At 42.2% G+C, this 16534-nt stretch overlaps 1 protein-coding gene across 3 annotated transcripts in view; it reads right to left on the reverse strand.

The window, feature by feature from the left end:
• Positions 1 to 9026, reverse strand: part of engase (endo-beta-N-acetylglucosaminidase) — a 74002-nt gene extending 64976 nt beyond the window's left edge. The window contains exons 1-3 of one of the 3 annotated variants that reach the window (XM_041217456.1): positions 8841 to 9026; positions 7522 to 7598; positions 2041 to 2245 (exon numbers count right to left, since the gene is read on the reverse strand). In XM_041217456.1, the coding sequence (XP_041073390.1) occupies positions 2041 to 2245; positions 7522 to 7598; positions 8841 to 8881 (323 nt within the window). In that variant the 5' untranslated portion in view covers positions 8882 to 9026. Of the gene's footprint in view, positions 1 to 2040; positions 2246 to 7521; positions 7599 to 8805 lie in introns of all 3 variants that reach the window. The other 2 variants (XM_041217457.1, XM_041217455.1) reach the window with 2 other exon arrangements.
• Between the last annotated feature and the right edge of the window lie 7508 nt (positions 9027 to 16534).

The raw sequence follows: 16534 nt of genomic DNA on the forward strand, positions 1-16534 counted from the left end.
ATTATGGTCCTTAATGGGCCCTACTCTTTCCCTACTTATCCTCTTAATGTGCTTAAAATAACTTTGGATTTTCCTTTATTTTACCTGCCAATGTTTTTTCATGTCCCCTTTTTGCTTTCCTAATTTCCTTTTTAAGTTTCCCCCTACACATTCTACACTCCTCTAGGGCTTCCGCTATTTTGAGCCCTCGGTATCTGCCATAAGCCTCCCTTTTTCTCTTTACCCAATCCTGTATATTTCTCGACACCCAGGCTTCCCTGGATATGTTGGTCCCACCCTTTGTCTTTACTGGAATATGTTGGCCCTGTACGCTCCCTATTTCTTCCTTGAATGAATCACACTGCTCTGACTCAGATTTACTAAGTAGCTGCTCCCAATCCACTCTGGCCAAATCATATCTGATCTTATTAAGATCGGCCTTCCCCCCCAATTTAGAACTCTGATTTCTCGCCCATCCTTGTCCTTTTCCTAACAACCTTGAATCTAACGGAGTTATGATCACTATCTGAGAAATGCTCCCCCATTGATACCTCTTCCACTTGCCCAGCTTCATTGCCTAAAATTAAGTCCAGGACCACCCCTGCTCTTGTAGGACCTCCTATGTTCTGGCTTAAAAAGCTCTCTTTAAGAATTCCGCTTCCTATAAACCTATCACACTACGACTAACTCAGTTAATGTTGGGGAAGTTGAAATCCCGCACTATTACTACCCTATTATTTTTACACTTTTCTGAAATTTACCTACATATCTGGTCTATTTCACTGTCTGGGGGCCTATAGTACACTCCGAGCAATGTGATTGCTCCTATTTTGTTTTTCAGTTCTACCCATATGGCTTCATTTGAGGAGCCAAGATGTCATCCCTCCTTACTGCTGTAATTGATTCCTTGATCAATATTGCAAAACCCCCCTCTTCTTTTACCTCCTTCCCTGTCTCACCTAAAGACGCTATATCCTGGAATATTGAGCTGCCAATCCTGCCCCTCTCTCAAACATGTCTCATACTTCCATGTGTTAATTTGTGCCCTCAACTCATCTGTCTTATTCGTTAGACTCCTTGCATTAAAATAAATACCATCCAACCTTGCCAAACTCTCTTGTCCCTTAACTGGCCCATAATTTCTATGCCTTCCAGACTCACTTGCTCTCTCTTCTAATTCTGGTTGTGCATCTCCCCCTGCTGAAACTCCTCTCAGGATCCCATCCCATCCTCTTCTTAAGAAATCCACCCCCACCAGAAACTTTCGTGGTAAAATTTCCATGCTACCCATTAGCATATTTCCATGTCCACAACTGACAACATTGAAGAATAAAATGAATTTAAAGTCGTCTACTTATAGATCTGGCCATTTCTGCTGTCAGAGCTTATGGCAAATGGTTGACTTGCTGCAATGCACCCTGCTAGAGAAGTTCAAAAATATTTAGACAGAGCTTTTTAGGATTTGAAACCTAACAAATCACCAATCCCCCCCACTGTGCAATTTTTTCATCTAATGAGATGGCAGAACTATAAACATAGACTCCATTACATCTCAATGCTTGGCACATTTTAAAGCATCAGGTAGGAGAACCTGCAGCACAGGTGATCTCGCTGGCTTTATCAGCAGTGCCATTCCACCTCAGTAACATCACTCATTCATGGCACATAAGGATCAACAAATTTCATCATATTTCACAATGCTATGCTGGGCACTATATGTCTTAATTCAATGTACCTATCAAAATATGAATATAAATACATATAACTAACATTGTATATTTGCAATTACATAAAAGGAAATGCCATGCATTGTGCTTTAAATAACTATATAAAAATTAATGTTAAAGCATTAACGATTAGATCAACACCATCATATCAAAGTTCCCAAGTCTACCAACTTGGGTCAAAGGGCAGAAGGTCCTTGCCAAGTTTCACATGATAAATGATGGAAACGTGAATTGCTCATGTCTTTTTTCTTTCCCATTGAAAGTCACATCATTACATTTTAAGTAATACTGTCAGGATATCGATCAATCATCATGTTATCCTGAGAAAACACACCTGTCATTCAGGTAGCCGCCAGCCATATCATGACAGACCAGTGTCCTTGGCCGATTACACTGCAAAGGCGGCTGTCGTGGAGCCAAGGGGATAGCAGCTTTGTTGAAATGCTCATCTTGATTAGAAGGCTGCCATGATTTCAGTTCTGCGAGTGATGGGATGTAAAAGCTGACGGGTGCACTTGTGTCAGGGTCGTAGCATCGGCCTGCATTTAACAAAGGACCAAAAACAATAAACAGACTTATCTGCCATTTACACATGACACTCAACCTTCGCAAACACAATAACGATTTCTCAAAATTTACAACAAAACATCAAGGTCTGGATGAGGCAGCTGGATGGTATGCTGTCCTTGAATCAGGGTTCAGACCTAAACTAGACAAGCTGATAGTCTGTTCTCTCAATTGGACGTAATGTCACTTTATGAAGAGTTGAACAGTTTCAACTTTAAAACAAATGTACGGACACACCAACCTTCCATAATGTTTAACTACAGATAAAAAATTCTGAAACAATAATAATTCAAATGTGAGAAGTTCAGCAATCCACAATACAGGAAGACTTATTCGCATCACTGTGCCACTTAAATTCCTTCTGATCATTCCAATCTCTGGCCTTCTGTTCAGAGAATGCCGCCCTCAATTACTTGGGCCATAAGGGCTATTGTAACGTTTGCATTCAAGTGAAATTTATAAGCAAACAAATATTTTACATGGTCAACCACGCCATAATGCCTTTCTCCCACTGTTGTTCTCAGTGGGACTGACCTTGTTTGGTTCCAATCTTACTTATCCAACAACAGGCAGATGACCTGCAGTGTGCCTTCTCTTCCCACCACTGCATTGTTATCTCTCAATTTCCCCAAAGATCATTTCTTGGCACCCTCCTCTTCCTCATCCTAATCTAAATTGGTGAAAAGATCCACAGATATGGAGTCAGCTTCCCCAAGTATGCTATTGACCCAGCTAACCACTGCCCTCAGTCCCTCCACTGTCTCTGTACTGCCAGACATCCAGTCCTAGATGAGCTGCAATTTCTTCCAGTTAAACACTGGGAAGGCCAAAGCCATCATCTTTAGCCCCACTATAAATTTCACATCCTTGCTACAAATACCATCCACCTTCCCAGCCACTGTCTCAAGCTGAATTAGGCTGTTTGAAACCTGGGAGTCCTATTCAACCCCGAGCTGAGCTCTGACCTCTTATTCTCTCAATTACAAAGTCTCGACATTACGTCAACCACTTTCATTTCTATCTTAATCCATCTACCACTTTGCCTTCCTCCATAAGTCATCTGAATTATTCCAGGAATCTCCTGGCCAGCTTCCCAGCTTCCACGAACTTCAGCTCATGCAAAACTCCGTTGTCCATATCCTGTCCTGCGCCAAACCCTGGTCACCTGTCACCCTTGTTGTTGCTGACTTAACCAGAGCCAGTGCAAGGTACTGTTGAATTAGGTGAACCTTCAGCCTTGTGCTCTCCCAACACCCCTTCTACAATTAACATTCAAAAATGAATATTCTGCATCAGAATGAATAAAAATTGTGCATTTATAATTAAATTTATTTCACACTACAAAAGGAGAATATTATGGTACTGATTGTACATTCTCATTGTTCTACACTTTTCACAATATATGTACCATAGAAATGCACATTATAATATTATAACATAATGTGGCTCACATGATGTAATATTGTGTTCTTGAAACAGTTACTAGATGATTTTATGTGCAATTTACACAATCAATAATCATTACAATAGATGGGCTAGATTAAATTACGTTCTTTGATATAATTTACTGGTTCGCACTTTTAGAATAACCATCTAAATGTAAAGATTTGGCAAGGGAGGGGGTCAGACAGGAGGTATTGGAGAAACCCCTTGCAATACCCTTGAGGGGTAGAGGGGGGAGTTCCATGAGAGGGGGGGTCAGAAGGGGTGGTAGTTGGGGGGGGAAGGGAGTATTGTGGGGATCAGTGAAGTCCCATGTGGATCGGGGAGGGGGTTTGGGGGGAGTCCCATGGGGGGTGGGGGTCGGAGTTGGAGGTGGCAGGAGGAATGGGGGAAGTCACATTAGGGGTCAGGGTGGGCCAGTACAATAGTTACCCAGAAGCTAGAAGTGATTGCAATTCTTCTAACTTTTTCTGGATAACTATTGCTGTAACCCAGTTGGAACCTTCTGAAGTCTGTGATTTAATTTGCATTTTCGGATAGTTCCCAGTGCAGAACAATTGCCCAAAGGAAGTTCAAGCTTCTCAAGCAATTGCCGTGTAATCCTTACCTGGGAACGTCTAGTAGGGGTCCAGTGCATCTTTGGGGGAACCCCCACCCCCAAATATACTGCCTTGGAACTCAGAAGTTATGGCCAAATGTGAAATTTTGGGAAAGACTGCAATGTAAATACTGCAATGTAAATACATGGAAATTGGCATTTATGTTAATATATGTGGATGTATGTCAGGAGATCTAGACCTTTTGTTTCCACCACTGAAGCCTGTTGGTGTACTTACGTAGTTACATGAATAGTTCATTCAGTGTTTGCCACCCCACAAGTCTTGTCCCTCTTGGGGACCGCCTAGTTTGTCTGATAGTTGCACCAGCCCTGGACTTGCATTGCCTTCGCATCCCCCAATGTTTCCAAGCTTTCTATCCTCATGTTTAAATCATTTGATGACTTTTCCTCTCTCCATCATGTAATCTTCTCCAGCTCTACAAACCTCATCACTAAACTCCCCATTCCTCAAAATCTGTGCTTATGTGCCTTTATCCCTTAAGCTTCAAGCACTGGAATTCCCTGCCTACACCACTCTACCTCTCCACTTCCCTCCGCTCCTCAAAGTTCTTCCTTAGGACCCACCTCTTTGACCAAGCTTTTAGTCACCTTGGTATCTACTTCTCTAGCTCAACGTACATTTATTTCTGATTAAACCTCCATGCAGTTGCTTGGGTAAATTTTCTACGTTAAAGGCAGTGTGTGTGTATTATATTTAAATTTATAGTCGAATTAGTTGTTATAATGTCCTTGCTTACAAAATATTAGATTAGAAAGAACATCACGCTCCTTGGAATATAAACAGAAAATGCTGCAAATATTCAGTAGGTCATAAGAACGTAAGAAATAAGAGCAGGAGTAGGCCATACAGCACCTTGAGCCTGCTCAGCCATTCAATGGCTTATTTGATTTTGGTCTCAACTCCAATTTCCTGCCTTTTCCCCATAACGCCTGACTCCCCTATATTTCAAAAAGCTGAATATATTTAAGGCTGAGAGAAACAGGGACTCGGCCTCCACAGTTCTCTGGGGTAGAGAATTTGAAAGATTCACGGCCCACTCTGGGAGAAATTCCACCTCACAAACAGGAGACCCCTTATTTTGAAACTGTGCCCCCTAGTTCTAGATTCACCACGAGGGGAGGCATCCACCCTACCAAGCCCCCTCATAATTGAACACATCTCAAATAAGATCAAAGTCAGGCAGTGTCAGTGGAGAGAGAAAAAGCGTCACCATTTCAAGTTGATGACCTTTCAGCAGAAAAAGATTTAGATATTTCACAGATATCCTTTAAGCGGGGAAAGGGATGTCTGTGATTAGGTAGAGGGTAGGAGTGATTCATTGACAGGAAGGGGTGAGGCTGCAAGGCAAGAAGGGTGATCATTGGATACGTAAAGCAACAAAAGATGGGTCTTGAAGAGCTGCAAGTGGCCACAGCTGGATCTTAACCAGTGCCTGCTCTCTTAACAAAAGAGACCTATTTTTATGATCTGAAATTACTGAACGCTATGTTGAGTCCAGGAGGTTGTAAAGGACTTAACTGTAAGATGAGGTGCTGTTCCTCAAGCATGTACCAAGATTCACTGGAACAATATAGGAGGCAGAGGACAGAGTTCAGAGTGGGAAAGAAAATTAAAATGGCAAGTGGCCAGAAGCTTAGGTCATGCATATAGTCCTGGAGATGTTCAAGAAGGCAATCACCCAACCTATGCAAGTGCTCTCTCTTTCTCTACTCCATCCCCGCCCGCACCCCACTCCACCCTCCACCCTACTCCCAAGTGGAGGAGAATACAGTTTCTAGATGGAAATAAATTTAGAGTATTTAGGGCCTTGGAGAAGGGAGGAGGTAATAGGGCATGTGTTGCATCTCCTGTACTTGCACAGGAATGTGTCTTTGAGGATGATTCACGAGTGGATTTGGGTGTCGTGGAGGGAACGATCCCTTCAGAATTCTGAAAGGCAAGAAGATACTTCTGGTGTTGGCCAACACGGGAAGTAGTGGGAACAGCAGAGGATGGCCTGTTAAACATGGAGGCTGGTGGGGCAGAAGATCAGCACAAGAGGAATCCTATTGTGGTTCTGGAAAGACGAGTTCTATTTCTCACCACCCACCCCATCTCCCCACCCCAGAGAACATTCAATTATGCACTTATATCACCCATGCAGTCAGGTTTTGGCCTACCACATATTCATATCATAACTGAAAATGTGCCCTCAGAAGGTTCCCAGCTTAAAAGAGTCTCATTTCTTTCAAATGACAATGAGCAATTAGCTGAAATAAGCATTTATCCATCAGGTATTTGGTAATTGGACAGAACATGAACAGGTCAGGAAGGAATATGTAATAATCGAGTACTTAAAAAAAAGAATGTCAGGATGCTATTCACTACCAACATGGACCTATCACAAAATCAAATTCATCAGCTAAATTCTTCACATTATTTTCACCTGCCATTTTCCTTCTTTACTTGGTATTGTGTAGTTAGAAATATCTTTTAGAAAACACATAATTCTAAATAAGGTCACTAAACTTCCCCAGAAGATTGGTTACTTAATAGTGGAATTTCCTGCAAGCAGTTTCCTTCATATAGGCTGGTCTTTTTGTTTGACGCCTGGGGCCTGAGTTAGAAATTTCATTTGGGCCTACGGAAAGGGAAAGTCAGAAAAAGGACCAAAAGAGAGAGAAAAAATAAATTAAGTTGTTTCTACTAGAGATCTTTTTTTTTTCCAGCAATCATTTAAACACTTCTGTTTCCAGTCCAGTCACACCACTGAATAAAACAGATAAAATACTCAAAGCATTAAAGGGTAAGGTACATTGACATGAAAGATGTAATGTTCTCGCAGAGTCCTGTTAATATAAATTCCAATGAAAAGCCTTCATGTTCTGGGGGCATGTCAATTCAAACAACACATTCTCTATAGCTTGTATCCTCAAGTATCTCATTCATGTACATCAGGTAATTGCTTTATATGCTGCACATAAAAGAATTAATGCAATAGATTGGAAAGTAGCAGAGAGAGGTTCCTTCACTCCAGCGCTCAAAAATAAGATGCACCATTGGTTCTGGATGATAAAAACACGACAAATACAAAACTCTGGAATATATTTCAGTACTAACATTTGATGCATGAATAATTATTGGGTTTTCCACTTGCATCCTCACCAAGTCTACCACTAAGTTTGCGGAAGTTAAGAGATACTCACCAGGGAGTTGAGGTGCATCATACTGGATCATGTGATCAACTTGACCCTCCACTAAGCACCCTTGAGCAAGATCGAGGCTGTAAAATAGGCATTCATGCATGACGAGATTTAACCATATAATCCTAAACAATATACTGAAAACAGCAGAGAATCAAATGTGGCATTTGAATAAAAAGCAAATTACTAGCTGTTTTCATGGCATAATTAACCCTTGTTACATTACTGAATGCATTTGTTGAGGCAAGAAAGTTATTATGAAACCACCTCTCTGAGGGAGTTCAAATTATAAGTTTGAGCAGTGTTTCTTGAACCCAAGAGCAGATTTTTTACCTCACTTATCACCCCTTTTTAAAATTGACATGATAGCACGGTAGCAAACAATAATTTATAAGATAAGCACTAAACATGCAGAATTAATTAGTCGTGCAAAACTGCAGTACATCTGTATCTGCTACAATAACATGTACACTAACATATAACAAGGTATTTTATTAATGCAAGGTGACAAGGAAGGTTCAATTTCCATTCTACACTGCGTTAAATGACCTTAGGTTGGTTTTAGGGGGAACTACGATTACTCGGGAAGGAAATAAATATATCGACTCCCTACTGCAGAGTTTATGTATGTTGATGTCAAGCAAAGGCAAGGCCGGGCTTGGACATGTTGCTTATATGCTTGCTGTCCAGGTTCACAAATGAAGAGTGGTCATTTGGATGAGACACCAGAGGGCAGCCTTTCCCATGGAACTTTACACTTGCATTTCCTATGAGAAGGGGATAGCAAGATTCCAAACTGAAAGGTGCAGTCTAGGCCGACAATGCGATAATAGTGTGATTAAAAGCGATTAATTGCTGGTTTCCACGGTGCATATGGAGTTTCGAACGGAAACAGTCTGTGGTAATTATAGAAGACAGGCTATGAGGCATGCAAAGTAAATCTTGACTACTCGCTACCTGGAATTTCTATTATTGCTGACTTTCCTGTGACTAAACTGCTGGAGATGATGAGTTGCAGGTAATGCAAGTTTTAGAATAATCGAACCATTATAACCGTGTAATGCAAAATGCATTATCCAGCTCTAGATTACTAACTATCCTGTTTCGCAATTTTTGATTGCGTTTTTCTGTTAACAATTGTGAATTGCTGCAACAACACTTCAACAAGTTTAATCGTGACGGGGAGTGTGACAACAGGCATGGTGGAAATAGGGACAGCGGGAAAGTGGGACGAGAAATAAGTGTTAACTTGAGAGGAAATGCTGACAAAAGGCAAGACTTTTGAACCTGGCAGAGCCTCAATCCACAGCTGGGCTGCTCACATCTGCTGGGCACTGCCTGCAACATCTGGGCGTTTGTCCATGTCCGTTTACTCACTCCTTCCCGTTGTCACCTATCAATGTGTTGTTCTCTACCGCTCTCTTAGTCCTACGCTCAGGCTGAGACCTCTTCCTCTTCCTTTGCTCCATCTTTTGCAACACAAAACCGCTGTGTTGCCATTTCTAACGGCAGCTCTTTGAGGTCAAGCTACACCGAACTACCTCGAAACGCGTTGCTAACAACAAATTGTGGATCAGCCTGAGTGAAATCTGTTACGAGTTGCGGGGTTTGGGCTGATTTTAATGGCTTGAAATTTAGTGCTGTGGTGCTCTTTATAAAATTGCCAAAGACAAACAAAGAAACGACGTGAAGGAACGTGAAAGAAGTTTATTTTTTCTTTAAAAGTACTCTGTTTTGTTTTTGCAAATAGCATTTCCTGGAAATGCAGTGGGAATTTGAGGCTACATCTTATAGCCTTTTGCACTGGTTGGTTTTGGGTCGTGGTTTAGCAGCAGGCGCTATCTGTTCCCTTGTTTTAAGCTTTGCAACTTTCTGCTGTTGCGCAGTGTACTGACCTGAACTCTGCAAATGCCCCTAATGTGCATACAGCGAAGTTACAATCCCAGTTGATCAAAGTGCTGACCATCACTTGTTTCTTTGCTGTTATTTACGCCCTGAACAAGGAAATTAAGTAAAAATGTGAATTTGGAGAGATGCATATTTAGGGTTGGAACACTCCAGATTGTCCTGGAATCTGCAGAAATTAGGACTAATCTCCAGGACACTGCTGTCAGCAACCAAATGATAGGAGCAATACAAACATTGTTTTTGTGTATTGTTGTTTCTGAATTATAAAAGTATTGACGTAAACAAATAAGGCTTTGGATTGATAGCGAAGAATCGACCAATCGTCTAATGAAAACTCTTTTCACTTTCTGATCGGCATAGGATAGAGATTTGGGATGGTCAGTGGTTGGTGTTTGGGGGCCAGAGTGGGTGAAGGCAAGAGGCCACGTGAATGAAACCTCCAGATATAAGTTAAGAGTTGTATGTTGCAAATTTGTGAAATCCCCTTAGTCTGGTGTCTATGTAGATAATTATTCTGCATTCAGTTGTTTTTTTTTCCCAGCAGTTAAAGCATCAATTTAACTACAAGTACATAGTCAACCCTTGAAGAAAGGATAAACATTTTGAAGGACATAGAGTTTGTTTTGTGAATATGGTAACATATTAGTTATGGTACTGGGCTAGGCATCCTGAGGTTATAAATTCACAATAAGGAGCAGATAGTGACATAGTGGTATTGTCACTGGACTGGTAACCCAGAGGCCCAGGTTGTAGGAACTCACTCAACCATTCGGCCAATTCATGTTATGCAGAACCGGTCATAGATAACCAGTTTTGTACAAATTTTTCACATACAAGGTGAAGGATTCCTTCACATTTGCAAAGACCATACAGGACTTGCATATTGATAGCATTGCCGTGCCCATGTGCTCATTTGACGTTGCTAGCATATTCACCATGTACCGCTCAAAGAAGCCATAGACATTTGCACTGCAGTACTATATCATGGCGATCTGGACCCACCGCCATTGTTTGAAGCAGTATTTATTGAATTTATGAACTCAGCAACTCGCACAGTTGAGTTCAGTTTTAACAACGCCGTGTACGCCCTAGTCCCAGCTCTCGCAAGCATCTTTGTGGGGTTCCACGAGAAACACATTTCAATGGAATGACACCTAACCTCTTACCTCTTGCATATTTCTGATACATAGACAATACATTTGCTATATTTGAGTCCACAGCTGCATGCAAAAATTTCCTTACCCACCTTAATGGGCTCCATCTTGTGCTTAAATTCAACTTTGAAATTGAGCAGTCAAATGAGCTCCCTTTCCTTAACGTGCTAGCTGAGATATCTGCCAGAGGGTTCTCTATACCGTCTAACACAAACCTACCTTCACTGGTCAATATTTGTGTTGGGATTCCCACAGTTCCGTGTGCTACAAGATTGGCCTAATCAACAACCTCGTAAATTGGGCCGGAGCCATTTGCTCACTGTGCAGGTTTGATGCTGAAATAGGGCACATCAAAGCCATCCTGCGAGATAATGCCTACCCTGATAAGATCACTTTGCACTGTATATCAAGCAAACTCATGAACGGACCTAATGGCCACTTTCTGTCCTGAAAAGCGCCCAGCCTACCTCCGATTACCCTGAAAGGGAAAAGTATCTCAAAAAACTAAGCAACAGGTGAAGCTAGATGTTTCACGTTGCTACTATGCGGTAGCAACACAAGTGGCGTTTGCCATTAATGGAATGCTGCCATCAAGCCAAAAAGACAATCACACAAATGAGTAATGTGTTGTGTGAATTTCAGTGCTGGTGTGATGCTAGGTATGTAAGCCATACGTCCTAAAGACTGTCTGATCATATCAAGCAGCAAGCCCTTTCAGCTGTTCGCAACAGGCAATAATGACCATACCCGACCACCCGTGCTTGCAAAACTCAAAACAGTGTCCAACATTAGATGTGATTTTGCAATTGGACAACATTTGCTAAACAATCCTGAGTGTGCTATGAATTACACTGACAACCAATGCAAGGTTATCAGACAGGCTCGCAGTGTGGTTCACTTATGCGTGCTAGAAGCTACAAAAAGGGTCCTGTCCTTTGCAGACAGAAAGAACATGTACACACATTGTGCCTTCTTCAACTAAACAAAGTAGGTGACAGCCATTCTCTGGTTCATCCCCCAGGGCAATGCCTTGACCAATCAGAATCAACCTGCCTGCTTTGACTCTAAACACATCTTGTCAATCATCAGTTAACTGGTGCATTCACTGTAAGAATGTCTCTACCAATCAAAGACCACTTGCCAACCAATCTGCACTCTCTTATCATGTAGTATGAATTGTTCCGTTTACATTTGGTATTCTTGTGAATTGCCCTGATGAGTGCAAGACAAGAAGCTTTGACAATGTGTGTCTTTTTTCAGGAATAAAGAAAAAAGAAATCCCATCACAATTGTGCTCTGGCCCACATTATTGTAGTCAAATCTTAATGCCATTAGGGTAATAAATACTGTATCACCACTCCTACCCATACCAAAAAATATTTTTAAATTTCTAATTCCCAATACTGTGTTCTTAGGTAAAGTAGCTGTTGATCTTGACACATTCCTTCAGAATCAAAGCCAGACACCTCTATTTCAGCACTTTTTTGACAGTCTGTAAGTTTGGGCAGATTGTAGGTATGAGATTTTTAGTCTTCAGCTGCAAAACTGAACCATTGATTTGCATATTTGGTTTGCTAATTTTAAAGAAAGAAAGAATGAATTTGCATTGAGATAGTGCCTTTCATGCCCTCGGATATCCCAAACAGTTCACAGGAAATCAAGTCGTTTTAAAAAGTAGTAAATACAGTAATACAGGTAAATGCTGCAGCAATGTGCACATAAGTTCCCACTAACAGTAATGAGATAAAAGAACTGATAACTTGGTGTTAGTAGAGATAAATACTGACCAGGACATGAGGAGAACTCCCCTGCTGCCCCTCAGTGGTCCTTTTTTTATTCTTTCGCAGGATGTGGGCATCACTGGCTAGGCCAGCATTTGTTGCCCATCACTAATTGCCCTTAAGATGGTGGTGAGCCACCTTCTTGAACCTCAGCAGTCTATATGGTATAGGTACACCCATAGCACTGTTAGTAAGAAAGTTCCAGAATTTTTACCCAGCAACAGTGAAGGAACGGCGATATAATTCCAAGTCAGGATGGTGTGTGGCTTGGGCGGGAGCTTGCAGGTTGTGATGTTTCCATGCATCTGTTGCCTTTGTCCTTCTTGATGGTAGAGCTGATGGGTTTGGAAGGTGCTGTCGAAGGAGCCTTGGTGAGTTGTTGCAGTGCACCTTGTAGATAGTACACCCTGCTGCCACTCTATGTTGATGATGGAGGGAGTGAATGTTTAAAGTGGTGGATGGGGTGCCAATTAAGCGGGCTGCTTTGTCCTGGATGGTGTCGAGCTTCTGGAGTGTTGTTGGAGTTTCAATTATCCAGGCAAATGGAGAGTATTTCATGCTTTTCAGATGATGGACAGGTTTTCGGGAGTCGGGAGGTGAGTTACTTCTACAGAATTCCCAGCCCCTGACCTGCTCTTGTAAGTAAAATATTTATACGGCTGGTCCAGTTAACTTTCTGGACAATGGTAACCCCCAGGATATTGAGAGTGGGGATTCGACAGTGGTAATGCCATTAAATGTCAAGTGGAGATGGTTAGATTCCCTCTTGCTGGAGATAGCCATTGCCTGGCATTTGTGTGGCACGAATGTTAAATGCCACTTATTAGCCCAAGCCTAGATGTTGTCCAGGTTTTGCAGCACAGGGACACGAATTGCTTCAGTACCTGAGGAGTCGCGAATGGTGCTGAACATTGTGCAATCATCAGTGAACATCCCCACCTCTGACCTTTTGATGGAGGGAAGGTCATCGATGAAGCCACTGAAGATGGTTGGGCCTAGGACACTACCCTGAAGAACTCTGGCAGCGACTTCTTGGGACTGAGATGACTGACCTGCAACAACCATAACCATTTTCCTTTGTGCTAGGCATGACTCCAACCAGCGGAGAGTTTTCCCCCGATTGCCATTTGACTTCAGATTTGCTGGAGCACCTTGATGTCACACTCGGTCAAACGCTGTCTTGATGTTAAGGGTAATCACACTCATCTCACCTCTTGAGTTCAGCTCTTTTGGCCATGCTTGGACCAAGGCTGTGATGAGGTCAGGGACTGAGTGGCCCTGGCAGAACCCAAACTGAGCATCTATGAGCAGGTTATTGCTGAGTAAGTATCTCTTGATCATCAGTAAATTGATGGAAGGTGTTATCAAGTGTAGACTGATGGGGTGGTAATTGGCCGGGTTGGATTGGTCCTGCTTTTTATGGACAGGACATAGCTGAGCAATTTTCCAGATAGCCAGGTAGATGCCAGTGCTGTACCTGTACTGGAACAGCTTGGTTAGGGGTGCGGCATTTCCTGGAACACAGGTCTTCAGTACAATTACCAGAATATTGTCAGGACACATAGCCTTTACAGTATCCATTACCTTCAGCTGTTTCTTGATATCACGTGGAGTGAATCAAATTGGCTGAAGACTGGCATCTGTGATGCTGGGGACCTCCAGAGGAGCCAAGACGGATCATCCAATTGGTAATTCTGGCTGAAGATTGTTACAAATGTTTCAGCCTTATCTTTTGCACTGATGTGCTGGGCTCCCCCATGATTCAGGATGGGGATGTTCGTGGAGCCTTCTCCTCTGGTCAGTTGTCTAATTTTCCACCATCATTCACGACTGGATATGGCAGGACTGCAAAACTTTGAGATATGATCCGTTGACTGTGGGATCGCTTAGCTTTGTCTGTCAAATGCTGCTTATGCTGTTTGGAATACAAGTAGTCCTGTGTTTAGTTTCACCAGGTTGACACCTCATTTTTAGGTATGCCTGGTATTGCTCCTGGCATGCCCTCCTGCACTCTTCGTTGAACCAGGGTTGATCCCCTGGCTTGGTGGTGATGGTAGAGTGTGAGATATGCTGGGCCATGAGGTTACAGATTGACGTTGAGTACAATTCTGCTGCTGCTGATGGCCCACAGTGCCTTATGGTTGCCCAGTCTTGAGTTGCTAGATCTGTTCAAAATCCACCCCATTTAGCACAGTGGTGGTGCCACACAACAGGATGGAGGGGATCCTCATAGTGAAGAGGGGACTTTGTCTCCACAAAGACTGTGCGGCGGTCACTCCTACCAATACTATCATCGATGGATGTATATGCGGCAGGCAGGTTGGTGAGTATGTTTTTCCTTCTTGTTGTTTCCCTCACCATCTGCCGCAGACCCAGCCTAGCAGCCAGGACTCAGCTAACTCAGTCAGTAGTGGTACTACTGAGTCTCTCTTTGTGATGGACGTTGAAGCCCCCCACTCAGAGTACATTTTGTGCCCTTGCCCCTCTCAGGTGCTTCCTCCAAGTGGTGTTCAACATGGAGGAGCACTGATTCATCAGCTGTGGGGGGGAGGGGGCAGAGTGTACATGGTAATCAGCAGGAAGTTTCCTTGCTCATGTTTGACCTGATGCCATGAGACTTCATGGGGTCTGGAGTCGATGTTGAGGACTCCTAGGGCAAACCTCTCCCAACTATATACCACTGTGCTGACACTTCTGCTGTGTCTGTCCTGCTGGTGGGACAGGACATACCCAAGGATGGTGACAGTGGTGTGTGGGACATGATCTGTAAGGTATGATTATGTCAAGTTGTTGCTTGACTAGTCTGTGCGACAACTCTTTCAATTTTGTCACAAGCCACCAGATGTTAGTAAGGAGGACTTAGCAGGGTCAACAGGGCTGGGTTTGCCATTGTCATTTCCAGCCTAGCTCGATGTGTACGTGTGCATGTGCGCGTGTGTAAATGATTTAATTAAGCTGGGGGAAGGTTACCAGAAAACAGATTGTCTGGGAGGTTTAAAACATGAAAGGATAGAGGCATTCATTTATGCATTTTTAGTAAGATATTATAAGTGGTTAGAGTTACAAGTGAATAGGTTGGATCTAACATTTGCATTTTTATTTAAGTTGAGAGTTCGTCTGAATATAAAGGGATGTCAGGGGTAACAAGAAACATGTTTGCATCTTACAGGACTTCCATAGGTAAATAAAAGGGTATATTATATTTTATTGACCAAAAGCAGAGACAAAATAGAAACATGAAAGATTTTATATTTGGAAAGATTTGAATTTCAAAGACATGTGAGAACAATGGAACCTGAGATGACAGGGGAGAGAGAGTATTCTAGAGTTACTGTGGAAAGCTTAAGGCAGATAGAGCTGGTAGCGGTTAGCTGTAGCTTTGAGCTATTAGCTCAGTGAGGAAGATCTCATGAAAACAATTCCAGGAAGAGAGGAGATGCAGCTTGAATCAGCCATTAAGTCAAGCTAGTAAAGTCCTGGGCTGCAAAAAACACTCCTGTTCTAGAGTCTTGGATTTCTACAGCAGAGTGGGAGAGAGATTAAGAATGCATGTGGTATGCCTTTATTAAAGCTACAGAAGTTTGCTTTGGGTAATATTACTGGATTTTTATAGTTAAACATCTATAAGGGAGTGTTGCCTATTCACTTGTGGGTCTGTCCAAGTAGGGAACTTTTTGGGGGAAGGTTTTGTAAGATTAACTTTAACCATGCAACTGTAATCTTGTTTTATTTTATCCTTGTAATAAAAATTTACTTTTAAGTTTTAAAATTCCAAAAGTGTTACTGGACTTCTTGCTGCTGAGATCAGTACATTTTCTTCTTGCTTTCAGAATACAAAAAAGGGTATGGCCCATAAGCCAAGTTTCCCTCCGGGATTTGGTTTGTGCAGCAATTAACATCTGCTATGGTCATAACACTTCATACTCAAATTGTCTGTGTTATTTGCCTTTGGCAAATCATGTTTGTTTTCACCAAGCAATGTACTGGTTTTCAACACATTGTGTTGACCGCTTCTATGGTAATGCATATAAAACTATATAATTATCTGTACATACAAAGGTGCCCTTGTTATATCCCATCGGAAATGTCAAACTGTAATTGCTAGAAACACAATGGGTCAGTCAGTTTCTGTAGAGAGGACAGACAAACCAATGTTTAAGGTGCAGAGTTCTG

The sequence above is a fragment of the Carcharodon carcharias genome, chromosome 22 (genome assembly GCF_017639515.1).
Source record: "Carcharodon carcharias isolate sCarCar2 chromosome 22, sCarCar2.pri, whole genome shotgun sequence".
NCBI classification, from domain to species: Eukaryota; Metazoa; Chordata; class Chondrichthyes; order Lamniformes; family Lamnidae; genus Carcharodon; species Carcharodon carcharias.